At 35.1% G+C, this 17,095-nt stretch overlaps 1 protein-coding gene and 1 pseudogene across 1 annotated transcript; one reads left to right on the top strand and one right to left on the bottom strand.

The window, feature by feature from the left end:
- Window positions 1–460: 460 nt before the first annotated feature.
- On the bottom strand, window positions 461–4,643 carry LOC129285726 (dicarboxylate transporter 2.1, chloroplastic-like). Its single transcript, XM_054921581.1, is given in 5 exon segments — window positions 461–705; window positions 1,714–2,162; window positions 2,923–3,058; window positions 3,061–3,235; window positions 3,716–4,643. Coding segments are annotated over 5 exon segments (1,719 nt in total). The 5' UTR covers window positions 4,559–4,643; the 3' UTR covers window positions 461–589.
- A 6,298-nt stretch (window positions 4,644–10,941) lies between these two features.
- Window positions 10,942–16,850, top strand: LOC129285181 (dicarboxylate transporter 2.1, chloroplastic-like; annotated as a pseudogene).
- Window positions 16,851–17,095: the final 245 nt, after the last annotated feature.

The following is a 17,095-nucleotide window of genomic DNA, read 5'->3' as shown; positions in this document are numbered from 1 at the left end:
CTAGTTTTGTTAAGTACACATGCAAACCTCCACGAAAAAGAAGATCAAATCAGTTTCAAATCTTCAATTTATATTTGCACCAAAATAATTATCTATATATTGTTGACTCTATGCACTAAAGTAATGATAACATAAAGAAATTAACTAAAGTTACGTTTGTTTATTAGAATATAATTGAATGGAATGAATTGAAAAAATAAAAATAAAAATAAGATGATTAAGAGAGATAGGTGAGCACATTCATAAGAGAGAGTGATAATTTAATTTATGGAATTGAGAATCATAATTCATGAAATTTTTAAAGGGTATAATGATTATCACATTTGTAATATATATTAATAAGCTTTATCATGCTTATCATAGGGAGAAGGGTGATTTAGTTCATTCTTATATTGATTTTTTCAATTCAATCCATTCCATTCTAGTAAACAAACATAACCTAATGAATAAAACAAAAGGCAGATTTAAGTTATCATGGCATAATGATGAGCTCAACTGTCCTCAGATGGAAGACCTGGTGTTTTGGCTGCGAAGAAGAGTGGCCGATTGAAACAAGGAAAACTGATATTACTTACATTGAAATGGAAAATCAATACAAGCCCAAAAATTTCCACCAGAAAGAGCCAACTACTCCCCAGATGATAGCATTACAAACAGTCATAATGAACCCGATTTTGAATACATCCGGAAGGTCAACATAACCAGCTGTCAAAAAAGACCAAAAAAATTATAATATCATCAGCTACCAGGCTTTAACATATCTTGAAATTGATGAAAAAGAAAGAGCAGGGAGGAGATGATGATTGATGAATTAAGATTAGACACAAATTCACTAGGAATAGCCTCGTCGTTGCGCGTTGCTACCAAAGCCAACAAAAGTGTACAGGGAAAAATGATCTCCTAGAAGATTAATTTTGGCAGGTGTTTGAATAGTAGCATCAACCAAATAATTACAAGAGTAAGATGAGAGGGAGAAAGAAGGGAAAAAAATGCATCAGAACAGAAAAAGATTGTTGTATACAAGTTCATAAGAAAGAGGGATAGATATATGCACTAGAACCATGACACGTGGAACCCACTGTAATCTTGTATCATTATTTACGTAATGAAAGCTGAAATATACTTCTTTTTTGTAAGCATAAGAAGTAGGCTCCGCCGATAGCAAAGAATATCTCTCCTGAAATACTGAGAGCAAATTGGTAGGTCTCTCCTAATTAAATTGCTACATATACTAGGACTGGAGTTTGAACCCCCAACCATTTGCTTAGCGACGAGAGCCTCTACCACTCATGTCAACCTTAGTTGGTGAAATATACTTTTTAATTCAACATGAAATAGAGAATATTGGATCAGATGAATTACATAGGTAGAAAATGACAGGGAAAAGAATGGCGGCACACCACACTCTATCTTTCATTCAAGTGGCTAGGTCACTCCACACAACACTCAATCCTTGCTTACCCCCTACTCTCCCTGAACCTGTCCAATATATACCTATCTCACTAACCAATTCCCTCTCTCTCCTTCTCTCCTTGCCAGCTCACTGTTTCCTCTTCTAAGTCTAGGCTCTTTTGGTTATTCTCTTCCGCAGGGCCATGGCCCAATAGGCATGGGTCAAATATAACTTAATTATACAGCAAACACAAGCTGAAGAGTAGAATAGCTGGAGGGAAATTTAGCAAACAAACTAAGGCGTTGAAGGGAGAGCCATACCTCCATAATATACAGCAGCCTGACCACTACTATAGTGTGTTATCGAACCAAAAAGATTAGTGACATAACCCAGAGCAAGTGCTGCCAGCACAACAGGAACACCAGCTGCCCGGTTCATAGCAAGGAATGCAGAGTATAAAGCCCCGACATGTCCAATCTGACTTGCAAAAACGTAATGGATGGAAAAATAAGATGCCAGAAGAACAAGCAGCGAAGCAGGCCAGCTCAGAGAGAAAGACTGAAGAGACTTGGCCACACAAGTAGACATCCAACCAACAATGCCAAGGTTTGTCAGCTGGCCAGCCATCCCCACTAGAACGGCAAACCAAGACAGGGTATCCCATGCTGACTTTTCATTCAAGCAATCATTCCAGTCAAGGACTCCTAATACAAGGAGTATGGATAAGCCAATCATTGCAGCAACAACACTTGGTATGCCGAGAGTCTCTCTGCAGGATTAAGAAATATTGATCACAAATAGTTCATTTAGAACTTTCATTGAGAGAATAATCATGTGCACATGCAATAAGTTTCACACTGCTAGAAACATCAATACAGATGCAATGATAAGGTAATGCATAGGTACTAGGTAGACATCAAATGTTATAATGATGTATTCTTCTTGTTTGAATTCAGTATAAATAAGAAAGATCTCCATCAAAATGTTACATTTTCAGTTTCAAAATGTTACTTCAAAATGTTACAATATATAGGCCCAAACAATGTAGAGATTGGAGAGTACTTCTCACAAAATAACTCGCACCCTCTGTTTCATTTTAAAAAGTTACATTTCAGTTTTTTCCACGTGCTACAACCAAAGGATAAACAAATTAAATATACACCCTGTCTCATAGATTTTTTTTTTTGGCCAAACACCCTGTCTCATAGATGAACTACGAAATTTATTAAAAATAAAAAATCATTTGCTGGTTAGAGACTTGAGTGCATCATGTTATGCTGGTATTGTGTGTGCGCGCGCGCGCGTGCGTGTGTGTGTGATAGCCACTAATACTGGCATAGCAAGACACTCACTAACTGTCAAATACATTCTTATAAAATATGAATTCCATCTATTTGAGTTTGAAAGTTGCATATAAAATTATCACACCAATCATGCATATAAAATATCACAACAACATAATTATTGATACATTGGATTGAAATAACAGCTAATTTTTCAAATTATTTAAAATAAGATATCTGACATACCCAAAGATCCACAGAGAGACTGCGAGCAGCATTGTACCAATCATAATCCATTCATTTCGGGTGACAGGACCCATACTTTCCAGTTTGACTGCAGCCGCAGCAGGTGCCTCTGGTGTGTCTTTAATTTGAGGTGGATATATTTGTATAAAATCAATGGTGTGGCAAGGAGAGAAATCAATGCAGGTAAACTAGCTGCTTTAAACCATGTAACCCATGGATTTGCAATTATCACCCCAAGCTCCTCTGCTAATTTAAGACACAGCAGGTTTTGAGCAGCAGCAGTTAGGAAAAGAGCACTAGAATTAGCAGCAGACTGCAACAGGCACAGCAGAGCACTAGTCACTTCATCATCAAATGATGGTAGATCTCAACTAAGAAGTAGTACACATAAAGCAGAGAATCCTACAACATCATAATTTACAATGGCCATCGCCAAAAACTCCTAATTACAACAGCCATATTAAGTGCAGTCATGCCATGCCACTTAGAAAGAAGATGCTATTTTAAAAAGCAAAGAACGCACAATTTGAAATACAGTAAAGCACACCCCAATCAATAATGTCCAAGAAAGTTTTCAAGTTGTTTCACAACAGAACAGCTAAACCAGAAAAGAAAAATGAAATTTATAGTCTGTTCCCGATTAATTATTACTCGAATGATCGCAACAGCCACTTAAAACCATTTCAAAGGCGTTTAAATGAACAGTTTTCCTCATCATTAAGAATCATTTCATACTTACTGCATATTAATCAAGCATAGCAGTTAATTAAATAGGTCAGAAAAGAAAACCAACCTGAAATTGCGTCTGGATAAGATAAGATCCCAGCTTTTTGGAAGTAGGATGATTGGGTTCACTCCCTGCTGAGAGTGACAGTGACTTAATAATCGGCACGAAGATACCGCCAGCCCTCGCGGTGGTGCTGGGCATCGCCGGTGCAATAAGGGCTTCGCCAAAAGTCAACCCATAAGACAGCCCCAAGGTACTCTTTCCCAACCACTTCACGAAGTAAGTCGCTATTCTATCCCCCAATCCAGTTTTCACAAACCCACGAGCGAAGAAGAAGGAAATCACAATCAGCCAAATGACCTGGTCAGTGAACGCGTTAAAAGCCGCAGAAAAGCTCAGTGTCTTAGTCACAACGGAGGTTGTTAAACCAAGAAAAGCCCAGGCTCCCACCGGCAATGGACTCAAAACAAGACCCGCAACGGTCGATAGAAAAATCGAGAGCAATTGCCACGCTTGAGGGGTAACCTCGACGGGCTTGGGAACTAAGAAGCGAACGATAAGACCAATAGAAATGGAGATCAAAAAAGGTAAAGGTTTGGCACCTTGAGCAACTTGGGGTGAGGATGACGATAATGCCGGTGAAGATGACGAAGCAGAAGCTTGAGTGGGGCGATTTACGATGTGGGGTTTAGGGAGGGGATTTAAGGTGAACGAAGATTTAGAGGGAAAGGAGGAGAAACGAGAGACAGTTGATCTGAGTGGTGGGGTTGAAGGAGAGTTTGGAGTCAAAGGAAGGGACAAATGAGATTTGGAGATTGGGCGAGAACGATGACGGAGGAAGGAGGAACGAGGGGAAGAGAGAGAGAAGGATGATGAGGAGGAGAGAGAGTGAAGTGCGAAGCTCTCCATTGGAGATCAATGGAAGATAGGCGGAAGAGAAGGAAACGAAGGAGATTCACTTGAGATTGAGAGAGCTACTTTATAAATGGCACGAAGTCAACATCGCTGGCTCTCTGCATCTCTCATTGCCAATATCACCTCCTCTTTATTTAATTATTTTTCATCTTCGTCATTTTTACATCATGCTTATCCGGTGAGTACTCTATTGTCTATTCAACCCTCAATGCTACCATCCCAATCAGTGTTTTTTTAATAGAGACCACCTCAATAGATTTTATATTCTTTTCTCCGTGATAGGTGTTCAAGGCATTAAAACTCTCAAAATTTGATTATTTAAAACTCAATCCAAACCCTCAATTATTTGTACTCACTCCTCTCTTACTTTGAGGAAAAAAGATGAAAATTTGTTTCCCCTATTTACATTGTTTTCATCGTATTTATAAATTATTTTTGACTTGTTTTATCAAAATAAAAAAACTCTTAAAATTTATTAATTCAATCTAAAAATTTTATAAATTCTCAACTTTATTCTTAATAAATATATATATTTTTTTAATAATAATTTTTTTTCACAAAAATATAATGAAAGGTATAAAGAAAAATTTGTGCTAAAAGTTTAATGATGCAACTTATAAATAGAATAAAAAAATTTCTTTATTTGTCTTGTAAATAGGATAAGAGAGAGTAAGTCACGTTATTAAATTTTAAATTTTTATCATAAATTTCTCCATTTACCCCTATTAAATGTTAGTAAAAGAGATTGCATTATTAAAACATGTGTATATATATATATTTGCTCTGAAACTTGTTCTTTAAGAACACCTGACATTCTAAACTTTTTTAAAACATTTTTTGCTCTAAAAGTTTTAAAAAGAGAACATTTTTTCCCACTATTAAATATCAGAAATGTTGACCATTAAATTGAAATTTTCTTATAGGTTAAATGGCATATTTGCTTTGGAATTTTTCTCCAGGGGTGTTAGGTATTATAAACTTTTGTTTGAAACTTATTTGACTTAAAATTTTAAAAAATGGAGCAATTTTGCACTTCATTTTTCTTCATTGTCCTCTTCTTCTCCCTCCTCTTTTTCCACCAACAAGCTCCCTCACAACCATGGATTGAAGTCCATGCAAAGCTGGAAAAATAGCTGTTTGAGATTCGCGAGCCTTGTAAGAAGTCTCGCATCTAACTTGGCACTTTTGCCCCCCAATAATGGTTGCTCAAGCATCACTTTGTCCATTGAAGGTAAATTTGCCATTCTTAATTTCCCCTAAATTGCAAATCCACCATTAAAAAAAGAAGAGAGCTTCCATGAGACCGAGTTCATACGGATTGACTTAGCGAATAGTTGATTGTTTTCAAGCATAGTTTTGGGTTTGAATGATTTAGAACTAAGCTCTATTTTCTCCCAACAATTCTTAGAAGAGGGAGTGACATTTCGCATGAGATCGAAATAAAATTGCAATGAAAAAGACAAAAAAAAAAACTTGGATGTGAGGACTTGAGTTCTTAAATCTAAAAGCATGAAGGCGGCAATGAGACTCGTGGATAATTTTCTTCTTTTTTTCTTCATTTTCTTATTCCTTGCTTGAACTATTATTGATGTTTTTTTTTTAATTTTTCTTGTTGTTTATGGAGTTGTTATTAATGTTAATAGAGGTATTCTAACTGTCTAGGTGCCACTCGGCTATATGTGATAATTAAAGTCAAAGTAAACGATCAATATTGATAGTAGGGCAAAATTGCTTTCTTTTTGAAACTTTGAAGCCAAAATTACTCCAAACAAAAGTTTAAAATACCCAGTACCCTTGAAGAAAAAGTTTCAGAGTAAAAATACCGTTTTTTATATTTAACGGAGGGATAAAAATGCTTTCTTTTTGAAATTTTTAAGGTAAAAATGTTTCAAAAAAAGTTTAAGATGTCAGGTCCCAGAGAAAAGTTTCAAGGTATTTTTGCCATTTAATACTATATTTAATATGGATAAAATTAAAAACTTATTAATTTTTAAAATAAAGTTAATGAATTTTAAAAATTTTCTTAATTTTAAGAAAACTCGTTGAAAATAATTTACATACAAGAGAGAAGTATGAGGCAATATTTTGTTGTTTGAGAATATTTTAAGAACTCTAACATAAAGCTCTCATCGTAAAACGGTTGAAGTTTTTTTTTTGGCCGTGCTTCAAGCTTCTTTCCTCCCTCCTTTTCTTCACTTTCATCACAAAATTTCAATTGTTTCTCTCCATTTGTTTGTTCTCTTCACTTTTTCCCACTTCTCATCTCAATATTTAAATTAAACTAGTTTTAACCTTGTGTGATGCACGGGATATATTAAATCATATGATGAACATATTAAAATTCTTGATATTATAAAATAAATAAAAGTGCATCAATGTTAGAAAAAACATAATTTAAATATAAGAAAACTATGATCTTGCTTGTTAATATGATTAGGGTTATATTATAAAAGTAAGTGCAAATATAGATTAAAGAATAGTGATGGAACATGTATTATATCGTGCAAGTCAATAACATAAGAAATGAAGTATAAGCTTGCATGCATTGTGCATGAGTGCAATAGGAAGAGTGAGAGTTATTATTTGGTCATCTAATGACATCTGAAGTGGAGTCTTATGTTTTGCAAGGTCACGTGAGATAGCATCGCATAACTCTAATTAAGAAAAAACAAACAATTATATAATAAGTGGAGTATTATGTTTTGTGAGGTCTTGTGAGATAGTATTTGTTCAGTGAACAATGAATTACTAGGCGTGCCAAAGATGCTGAATTTCAATTGATAACAAAAGGGTCCCTTATCATAGTTTACCCAGATGTAAAAGATACACAAAATTTGTAAAACAAGTGTTTTGATCCTTATTGAAATGTAAAACGATTTCAATTAAATTGAAAATAAAGCTAATTGATAAACCTAAAAACTACCGATGTAAAATGTGAGTCTTTTAAATGTTGGCTATTGTCTTCTTTTGCGCTTTGGTACTCTATTTAGAGCGACAGAGTGATGGTAACCTCTCTCTTAGAACCTAGAATGTTCTTCTGAAAAAATAGAAATCTCGCGAAACTCATGGCATGGTCTTCACTCACTGTCTTCCATTTTTGGTAACCAGCTCAGCTCATCTCGTCAAGATACTTTAGCACAATGATGCTATTTTCACGAGATCCAGGATCATTTGAGATCGTGTCTTTATGCATTAACAATCCACCAAGTGGGTCTACAACTAGTAGGATTTCGACATGCTTATCTGGCTGTAGCTTTTCATTGAACTCTGTCTTGATTTAAATGGTTGATTGGGCTTTATTCTTCAGTCACTTAACCTATATGATTTTATAACCGACCAATGCTTTGTCCACGATGTTTCACGTTTAGCCCAAACAGTATTGCACATGTTTCTTGAATATGAAGTGCCTTATGCATCACGTATGTCAATAAATTGATAGGATGTAGATAGTGAGGTTATGCAAGTTCACATGTTGATTTGACTGTTAATATAATGCATGAAATTTAGTTTTCTATTTGTGTGGTAAGGTAACGTTGCCTAATTTTACTATAATTAAATCACCTATGCTAAAATTCTATGGTCTTTTATCTTGAAAAAAATGATAATAGAAAAGTTACAAGAATAGTTATTGTTAATGTAAATTTTTTTGGCCAATAAGATTTCTATGAAAAAGCAAGAGATAAAGGAAGTGATGATGTTTCCACCCATGCAACTAGACACCCATTTTTAAGAGCAGAAGTAGCCATGAAATTCGTTGCACTATTACCTTTGCGTGGCAGAGGAAAGAGAGAACCCAACTATTGATGCCATGGGATCTAAATTGTCTTCAACAACACTTATGCACAACCAATCACCAAAATTCGTTTGGCCTTTATTAATGCAATTAACAAGCATAAGGCAATCGCTTTCAAACAATTACCTCATCATAACTTAGGTCCCATACAAGTAAAAGTGCTTTTGTTAAAGCTAAAGCCTCACTCATCAAAGCAGAAAGAGACTTAACCTTATTAGCAAAAGCCCACACAAAGAGACCAGCATCATTCCTGCAAACCAGACTAATAGCAGCAGTATTCTCATTTGATTTGAAGGCACCATCACAATTGACTTTCAAAAACCCAGCACGAGGAACAGACCAATGATGCCCTCTTGTACTACCATTAGCCGCAGGATCAATTTGCTGTACACGAACAATAGATTCCCAAAATTCCAAGGCTGCACGTGTAGCTCCTTCAATAAGAGTGCTTGGGTTTGATTCAATCAGGTTAGAAAGCTTGTCGTTTCTAGCTTTCCACATTAACCAAAGTAGCTAACAAATTTTAGCAAGATCAAGGTTTGCGATGCCACTATTCAGAGGTGAGATACAGGACCACCATTCACAAAAACTGGTCTTGTTAAAAGCAGTACTAGTCAAAGGCAAGTTACTACCAAACCATACGCAACAGTATTGAAAAAATAAATGCTCATAGGAGTCTCACCTTCACATACAAGACACAAATGAGAGACATTGCAAAGGTTTCATTTGTAGCAAGGGCATTAGAGAGACATTGCCATATGAAATTAGAAATGTGAGGTGTCATCTTCACATTCCCCATGTTCTTCCAAGCCCATTCAGAAATTAGTGATGATGAGCTTCTTGTTGTTAACTCTGCAGTCTTCATTTTCGTAGCTGTTGCATAGCCCAATTTCACTATATAAATGCCATTGCTAGCAGACTTCCCATATACTTGGTCTTGATTATTAACCATTAACCACAGAAAGAGGTATAGCAAAGATGGCATTGATTGGCTCCTCACCTATGAGATGAGAAATACCTCTAAAAGGACTCTATATGAATTTGTAGAGGAGGATATAAGGAAGAAATAGATCCCAACCCTAATAACAAGTCTCAGCAGGTCTCAGGTCTCTATATGATTATTAACTTCGAAGGACATCTTCTTGAGACAAGTCTATGGTCTCTTAGCACAGTTAAATTTTTGGTCAGGGATTTTTTTTTTTTGCAATTTTCCTTTGAAAAATTTGATTTAAGTATATTTTTTTATGTTGTTATCGCCAGAATAATTTTTTATGTTTTTAATTTTTTTAGAAAAAAATATGATTTTTAAAAGCAGTACAATGAAATTATACTGCAAAGCTATAGTAAAAATCATTCCACTTTACTATATATAAGTAGATAGATAAATATTTTTTTCTATTTTATTGCAAGTGTTTTCAATTGTTCAAATAAAGTTTCAGCATTTTTGTTTCAGTTATTTTTATTTTCAACAACTTCAAATTTTAATAATAAATTTATAAAATATTAAATGTCAACTATTGCCTGATGTAATGATAAAGATGAAAATAATTAAATATGGGGGAACTGTGCAAACTCTTGGGGGGAAAAAACTCAATCTGGCAGACAAGCTTTTCTTTCTTTCTCTCTTTCTCGAAACTTTTTTTTATTTTTCAACTCTTCATCTCAATGTTTGGATTAAATTTTGATTTTAGAGCTAATTTTATACAATATTAAATGTCAACCGTTATGTCTAATGAGTTATGTGATGACAAAAGATGAAAATTAGTTATTTAAAGAGTAGGTCAATGGCAAAAGAGATGGAGAGGGGTTGACTTTGGGGGAATCATAGTTTGAAACTATAAAATGATTTAATTTCAGTTTGGTCACGTTTAAGTTCAGTAGCTTATAGTAGACACTCTTTGGTGGAGAAATTCATGCGTAGAGGCAACGTGCCATGCTATTTGTACTTTATTCAATAAAAATATAATATCTTAAATAATTATAAATATAAATTAATTTTATTATTAATAATTGAAGAGAAAAAAATTAAATAAACATTCTATTTTATAAATAAAGTTATTAAAAATAATGATACATAAAATTTTATTTAATTAAATTAGTGTAATATTATTAGATGAAATAAGGATGATATGATGCACCAGTTTATATAAAAAATTTTCATCAATGGTTTAATAATTTTTTTTCCTATTTAATATCCATAGATTCAAGAGTTACATGCTATGTGTTTATGTAAATTACTCTTGTAAGTTGTAATTTAATCTAATGTAAGTCTTATATAGGGTTGAAGCCTATGAATTGAGACAAATTACTGTACATTTAAATACCTAATTAAAAAAATATTATTGCTATTTTTTTTTTTCAATTCTTTCTTATCTTCTCCATCTCCATTATTTTTTTGTGATTCATTTTTGTCGTTTTAAATCTCTCTTATAATTTTTTTAGTTTTATAATAAAATGTAAGATATCAATTTTATCAATATTTTAAAATATGTTTAATTTTTTTAAAAAAATTTATCTTAACTGAAATGAAATTTATATTTTAAATTTGCGAATCCCCTTCTTCTCCTTCAGATCTTCACTGCCACTGAGCTATCATTGCTCTCCCATGGATAGCTTCGCACTTCACTCGCTCTCCACCTCAACCTCTTTCCCTTTCTCTTCTGCTCGCACTTCCTTCCTCCGTCATCGTTCTGTTCCATTGACTCCAAATTCCTATTCAATCCCATCTCTCAGATCAACTATCTCTCCTTTCTCCTTCTTTCCCTCCAAAACTTCTTCCACCTTGATTCCACTCTCTGAACCTCGCATTGCAAATACAGAATTCAAGCTTCTCCGTCGTCATCTTCACCGGAATTTCCATCATCCTCATCCCCAGTTGCTCAAGGTGCCAGACCTATGGCTTTTTTAATCTCCATTTCTATTGGTCTCATCGTTCGCTTCTTAGTTCCTAAGCCCGTTGAAGTGACCCCTCAAGCGTGGCAATTGCTCTCGATTTTTCTCTCGACCATTGCGGGTCTTGTTCTGAGTCCATTGCCGGTGGGAGCTTGGGCTTTTATTGGTTTAACAACCTCCATTGTGACTAAAACACTGAGTTTTTCTGCGGCTTTTAACGCGTTCACTCATGAGGTTATTTGGTTGATTGTGATTTCCTTCTTCTTCGCTCGTGGGTTTGTGAAAACTGGATTGGGAGATAGGATTGCGACTTACTTCGTGAAGTGCTTGGGAAAGAGTACATTGGGACTGTCTTATGGGTTGACTTTTAGCGAAGTGCTTATTGCACCGGCGTTGCCCAGCACCACCGCGAGGGCCGGCGGCGTCTTCTTGCCGATTATCAAGTCACTGTCGCTCTCAGCTGGGAGTGAACCCAATCATCCTACTTCCAGAAAGCTGGGGTCTTATCTTATCCAGACGCAATTTCAAGTTGGTTATCTTTTTCGACCTATTTAATTGACTGCTATGCTTGATCAGTATGCAAAAGTATGGAAATGATGTTTGATGATGACGAAAACTGTTCATTTAAATGACTTTAAAATGGTTTTAAGCTGCAATTGCAGTCATTGCAGGCAAGTGTGGAGAAGTGTGGCAATTGCAGCTGTGGACTGTAGTATAAAGCATTGCTTCTTAACGATTGACAAAACTGACTTAATTTTGATATACATTAGGCATACCAAACCTGAAGTTGTAGATGTAGTTTGATTGAAAGGTGCGGCCTATGGACAACGCTGTACGTGATTATAAGCTTCTTCTCAGTCAGTTATCTTGTTAATAAACAGATAGATAACTTTTATTTTAACCCGGGGAATTTATCACTTTCTAGCCTTGTACATGAGGGCTGTGAAACTATGAGCTGTCCTTCCGCAGTTGTTTATGCAGACGAGATGGTTCTTGATTCATTGGAACTCTTCAACCTTTGTAAAATCATTGGGAAACTTAATTTCCCGTCAAATAACTGGATACAAAAACCCCCTCTTACAACGAGCAAAGTTCAAACCGTCAAAAGTCTAGAAGACATGGAATTTAATAGATATGACTATGTGAGCATTAGCAGTGGTTCACTGCTTGATGGGGAAAAAAAATGCCTGTCAATAACTTGAACCAATGAAAATACTACCCCTGTCATGATTGAATTCTGAAATATTTTTTCTGCACACATTCTTTCATTTTGAAAATGAATAAAATCCCGAGGAAAGCAAGATAAGCTTCTCAAAAATCTCTAGAAGACACGGAATTTTTTCAATTTCGAATCAGATGATGAGAAAGCATGTAACCATATACACTTGCTACTTAGCCCAGTCGATGTCATCTTAAAGCTAACTACTCTTACACATTATCCAATAAGTATAGGCCTTTTCCTTATTTATGCTGTGGGTGTTGATTTGCCTGCCAGACGTAAAGACTGTAATTTGTGGTATACTATGATTTTCGATCATTTGTCTAGTTCTTCATTGCTTTCCCTGTTTTAAGGAAAATTTCTTTCAACAGACTCATTTTATAAATTAGAAGATATAATGCAAGAATAGAGAGGGAACATAAGAACATTTAATTTGAATGGGAAGAATGGTGTATGTTGGATAGTCAGTTATGGTCCATACAGAAAATTTCAACTATTAATTAATAATATCCTCTGAAGAATGTCTGGATGTTATTGAATAAATAATTATAGAATCTGTGATTCAAGTTATAATTAATTAGGAACAGACTATAAATTTCATTTTTCTTTTCTGATTTAGCTGCTGTAAAACAACTTGAAAACTTTCTTGGACATTACTGATTGGGTGTGTGGTTTACTGAATTTCAAATTGTGTGTTCTTTTCCTTTTTTAAAATGGCATCTTCTTCCTAAGTGGCATGGTATGACTGCACTTAATATGGCTATTGTAATAATGAGTTTTTCACAAAGATTATTGTAAATTCTGATGTTGTAAGGTTCTCTGCTTTATGTGTGTTACTTCTTATTTGAGATCTACCGTCATTTGATGATTATGTGACTTGTGCAACTGTGACAGTCTGCTGGTCATTCTAGTGCACTTTTCCTAACTGCTTCTGCTCAAAACCTGCTGTGTCTTAAATTAGCAGAGGAGCATGGAGTGATAATTGCAAATCCATGGCTTACATGGTTTAAAGTGGCTAGTTTACCTGCATTGGTTTCACTTCTGGCAACACCATTGATTTTATACAAACTATATCCGCCTGAAATTAAAGACACACCAGAGGCGCCTGCCATGGCTGCAGTTAAACTGGAAAGTATGGGTCCTGTAACTCGAAATGAATGGATTATGATTGGTACAATGCTGCTTGCAGTCTCTTTGTGGATCTTTGGGTATGTCAGATATCTTATTTTAAATCATTTGAAAATTTATCTGTTATATCAATTCAAGGTATCAATGATTATCTTGTTATGATATTTTATATGCATGATCAATATGATAATTTTGATGATACAATCGTTAAACCCATATAGATGGAATTCATATTTTATAAGAATGTGTTTGACAGTTAGTCTGTGTCATGTTATGTCAGTATTAATGGATATTACACACAGAGAGAGAGAGAGAGAGAGAGAGAGAGAGAGTATCCATTAATACCAGCATGACATGACACACTCTAAGTCTCTAACCATCAAATGAATTTTTTTTCTTTTTTCTTTTTAATATAAATTTTGTAGTTCATCTATGAGAGAGTATATATATTTAATTTTATTATCCTTTGGTTGGAGCACATGGTTAGAAACTGGAAATGTAACATTGTGAAATAAAACAGAGGATGGAAGTTATTTTTTGAGAAGTACTCTCCAACCTCTACAGTTTTGGGGCCTCTATAATTTATATCACTTTGATCGTTATTGAAGGGCACCTTTCTTATTTATACCAAATTCAAACAAGATATAATCTTTGTTACATTTGATGTCTACCTATACATTACTTAATCCTTACACCTGTATTGATGTTTCTGGCAATGTGAAACTTGCTACATGTGCACATAATTATTCTCTCATTATGAAAGCTCTTGTGATCAAATTCTAGATAATTGATAGTTCTTAAACCTGCAGAGAGACTCTCGGTATGCCAAGTGCTGTAGCTGCAATGATTGGCTTATCAATACTTCTTGAATCCGGAGTCCTGGATTGGAATGATTGCTTGAATGAAAAATCAGCATGGGATACCCTGTCTTGGTTCGCCATCCTAGTGGGGATGACTGGCCAGTTGACAAACCTCGGCATTGTAGGTTGGATGTCTACTTGTGTGGCCAACTCTCTTCAGTCTTTCTCTCTGAGCTGGCCTGCTTCACTGCTTGTTCTTCTGGCATCTTATTTTTTCATCCACTACATTTTTGCAAGTCAGACCGGACATATTGTGGCTTTTTACTCTGCATTTCTTACTATGAACCGTGCTGCTGGTGTTCCTGTTGTGCTGGCAGCGCTTGCTCTGGGTTATGTCGCTGATCTTTTTGGTTCAATAGCACATTATAGCAGCGGTCAGGCTGCTGTATATTATGGAGGTATGGCCCTCCCTTTAATCCTTGTTTGTTAATTCTTCCTTCTATCTATTCTACTCTTAAGCTTGTGTTTGTTAAGTAATTAAGTTATAATGCCTTGGACTATTGGGCCATGGCCCAAAAAAGAGGATAACCAAAAGAGCCTAGACACAGGAGGAAACAGCGAGCTGGCAAGGAGAGAAAGAGAGAGGATGTTGGTGCTAGGTTTTGGGAGGAGGGTGTAACAAAAGATTTTGGGATAATGACAGTTAAATCTCAAAAGAATTAAATTAATGTCAGTTAAATTCTTGATAAAATTATCTGAAAACAAAGATGCGAATATTAGTTTAAATAGTTTGAATTGAAACTCTTAAATATGCAACTAATTGAATTGATACTTGCAACTCATTTTTCTAGAAAATTTTGTTAGGGATCTAATTATCATTAATTTGATCTTTTGGGACTTTACCGTCATTCTCCTAAAGATTTATTGAGCATTCTGTTCTGATGCTTTTTTTGTCTCTTTCTCCCTCTTGTCTTACTCTTGTAAATGTCTGGTTGATGTTACAATGAATGGAGTAGAAGGAAAACTATTTTTTTTGTTAAAAGGAAAAAAAAAAGAACTTTTAAAATCCTCTAGGAGACCATTTCCCCCCACTCTTGTGTTGGTTCTGCCAGCAACCTGCAACCATAAGGCTATTCCTTGTTAACACATTTCTAATTCTCTCTTTCCTATCAATTTCAAGATATGTTAAAGCCTGGTAGCTGATGATGACATTATATCTCTCTCTCTCTCTCTCTCTCTTTTAACAGCTGGTTATCTAGACCTTTCTGATATGTTGAAAATTGGGTTCATTATGGCTTCTTTTAATGCTATCATCTGGGGAGTTGTTGGCTCGTTGTGGTGGAAATTTCTGGGCCTGTATTGATTTTCCATTTCAATGTAAGTAATATCAGTTCTCGTTGTTTCCATTGGCCATTGATCTTCTCAGCCAAAAGAGCAGGTCTTCCATTTGAGTTTTAAATAATCGCGTTTTGAAATTTTTATTCCTTCATATGCATTGTTATATTTCTCAGCATCTATATTCGGGAGAGAAAACCTAGAATTCTCTAAAAAAAAATTAAATACGAAAGAAAAGGTGCAGAATGCAGAAGCTAAAATGTAGAATATGAAAAATAAAATGAAGATTTTTTACAAGGTTCTGTTTTGATCCCACCTAAAATTTGCATTCTATTCTATCATGTTTTGTACCTTAGCTTCCGTATTCCACACCTTTTCTTCTGTGTTTTTGTCCTGGAGGTAAGGTCTTTTTTCATAATTAAATTTCTGAATGGGTCTTTATCTCTAATTTTCTTAAAGATCAAAGTGAGATGTGATAGAACACATCACTACATCAGCATAAAGAAACATCAAAGGAAGTAAGGAACTGTTCAGCCACAATATTAAGTGGGATGCCTCATAAAGATTTCAGAGTGTGAAGCCCAGTCTTGACGGAGACCCAATCTAGCGTCTACTAAAATGAAACCATGCGTTATGAGGCTGGCCATTCAAGAGTGCCATCACTTCATGATCCCCTGAAAACTTGGAGCACAACTTCAACAAACATGGAGCACTCCGTGCTCTAGAAATGTAGGAGAGGTTATTCCCTCTACTTGGCAGACAAAATTCAAATTCAAACAATGAGGTTGCACCCTCATTTTAAAATGGCAGAAACAAGGACTAGAGGCATCATCACTCAATCACTCCAGACACCTTGACTTCCAGACAATCAAATTTATTCTCAATAATAGTCTCATCCAACGTGACTTTGTGATTTAGATCTCAATCTTAGGCTTGGAATTAGTAGCAGCTCCACGAAATCCATGTGTTCCTTAATAACTTGTAATCCTTTTCCATTCCTCAATACATTTGATGGAAATTGAAACAAAGGATTTTAGTAACTCACATTGTCCATTTGAGGACTAGATTCCCTGGCATGCTCCGTGCGTGAAAGGGTGCCCCATCCCTTTCACATCAACGTTACAGTTAAATTACAGTTTTGCCCCTAACTTTTAGAATTTGCACTTTTTCCCCAAAAGTTATAGAAATTATAAATTGGCCTAGATGATCTAGATGAAAATGCTTTTAACATGCACAAAATACCTCTAATAAGTGTCAAAACATAGGGAAAATAATATAAAAATGATATAAATAAATGATAGTTATCAAAATTCCTCCATACTAAAACTTTTGCACTTATAAGCAAAACGCAATTTCAAAACCAA

The sequence above is a fragment of the Prosopis cineraria genome, unplaced genomic scaffold (assembly GCF_029017545.1).
Source record: "Prosopis cineraria cultivar Desert tree isolate PC_DT_omini unplaced genomic scaffold, ASM2901754v1 PC11, whole genome shotgun sequence".
Classification (NCBI taxonomy): domain Eukaryota; kingdom Viridiplantae; phylum Streptophyta; class Magnoliopsida; order Fabales; family Fabaceae; genus Prosopis; species Prosopis cineraria.
This window is presented reverse-complemented; position numbering and strand designations above follow the sequence as displayed.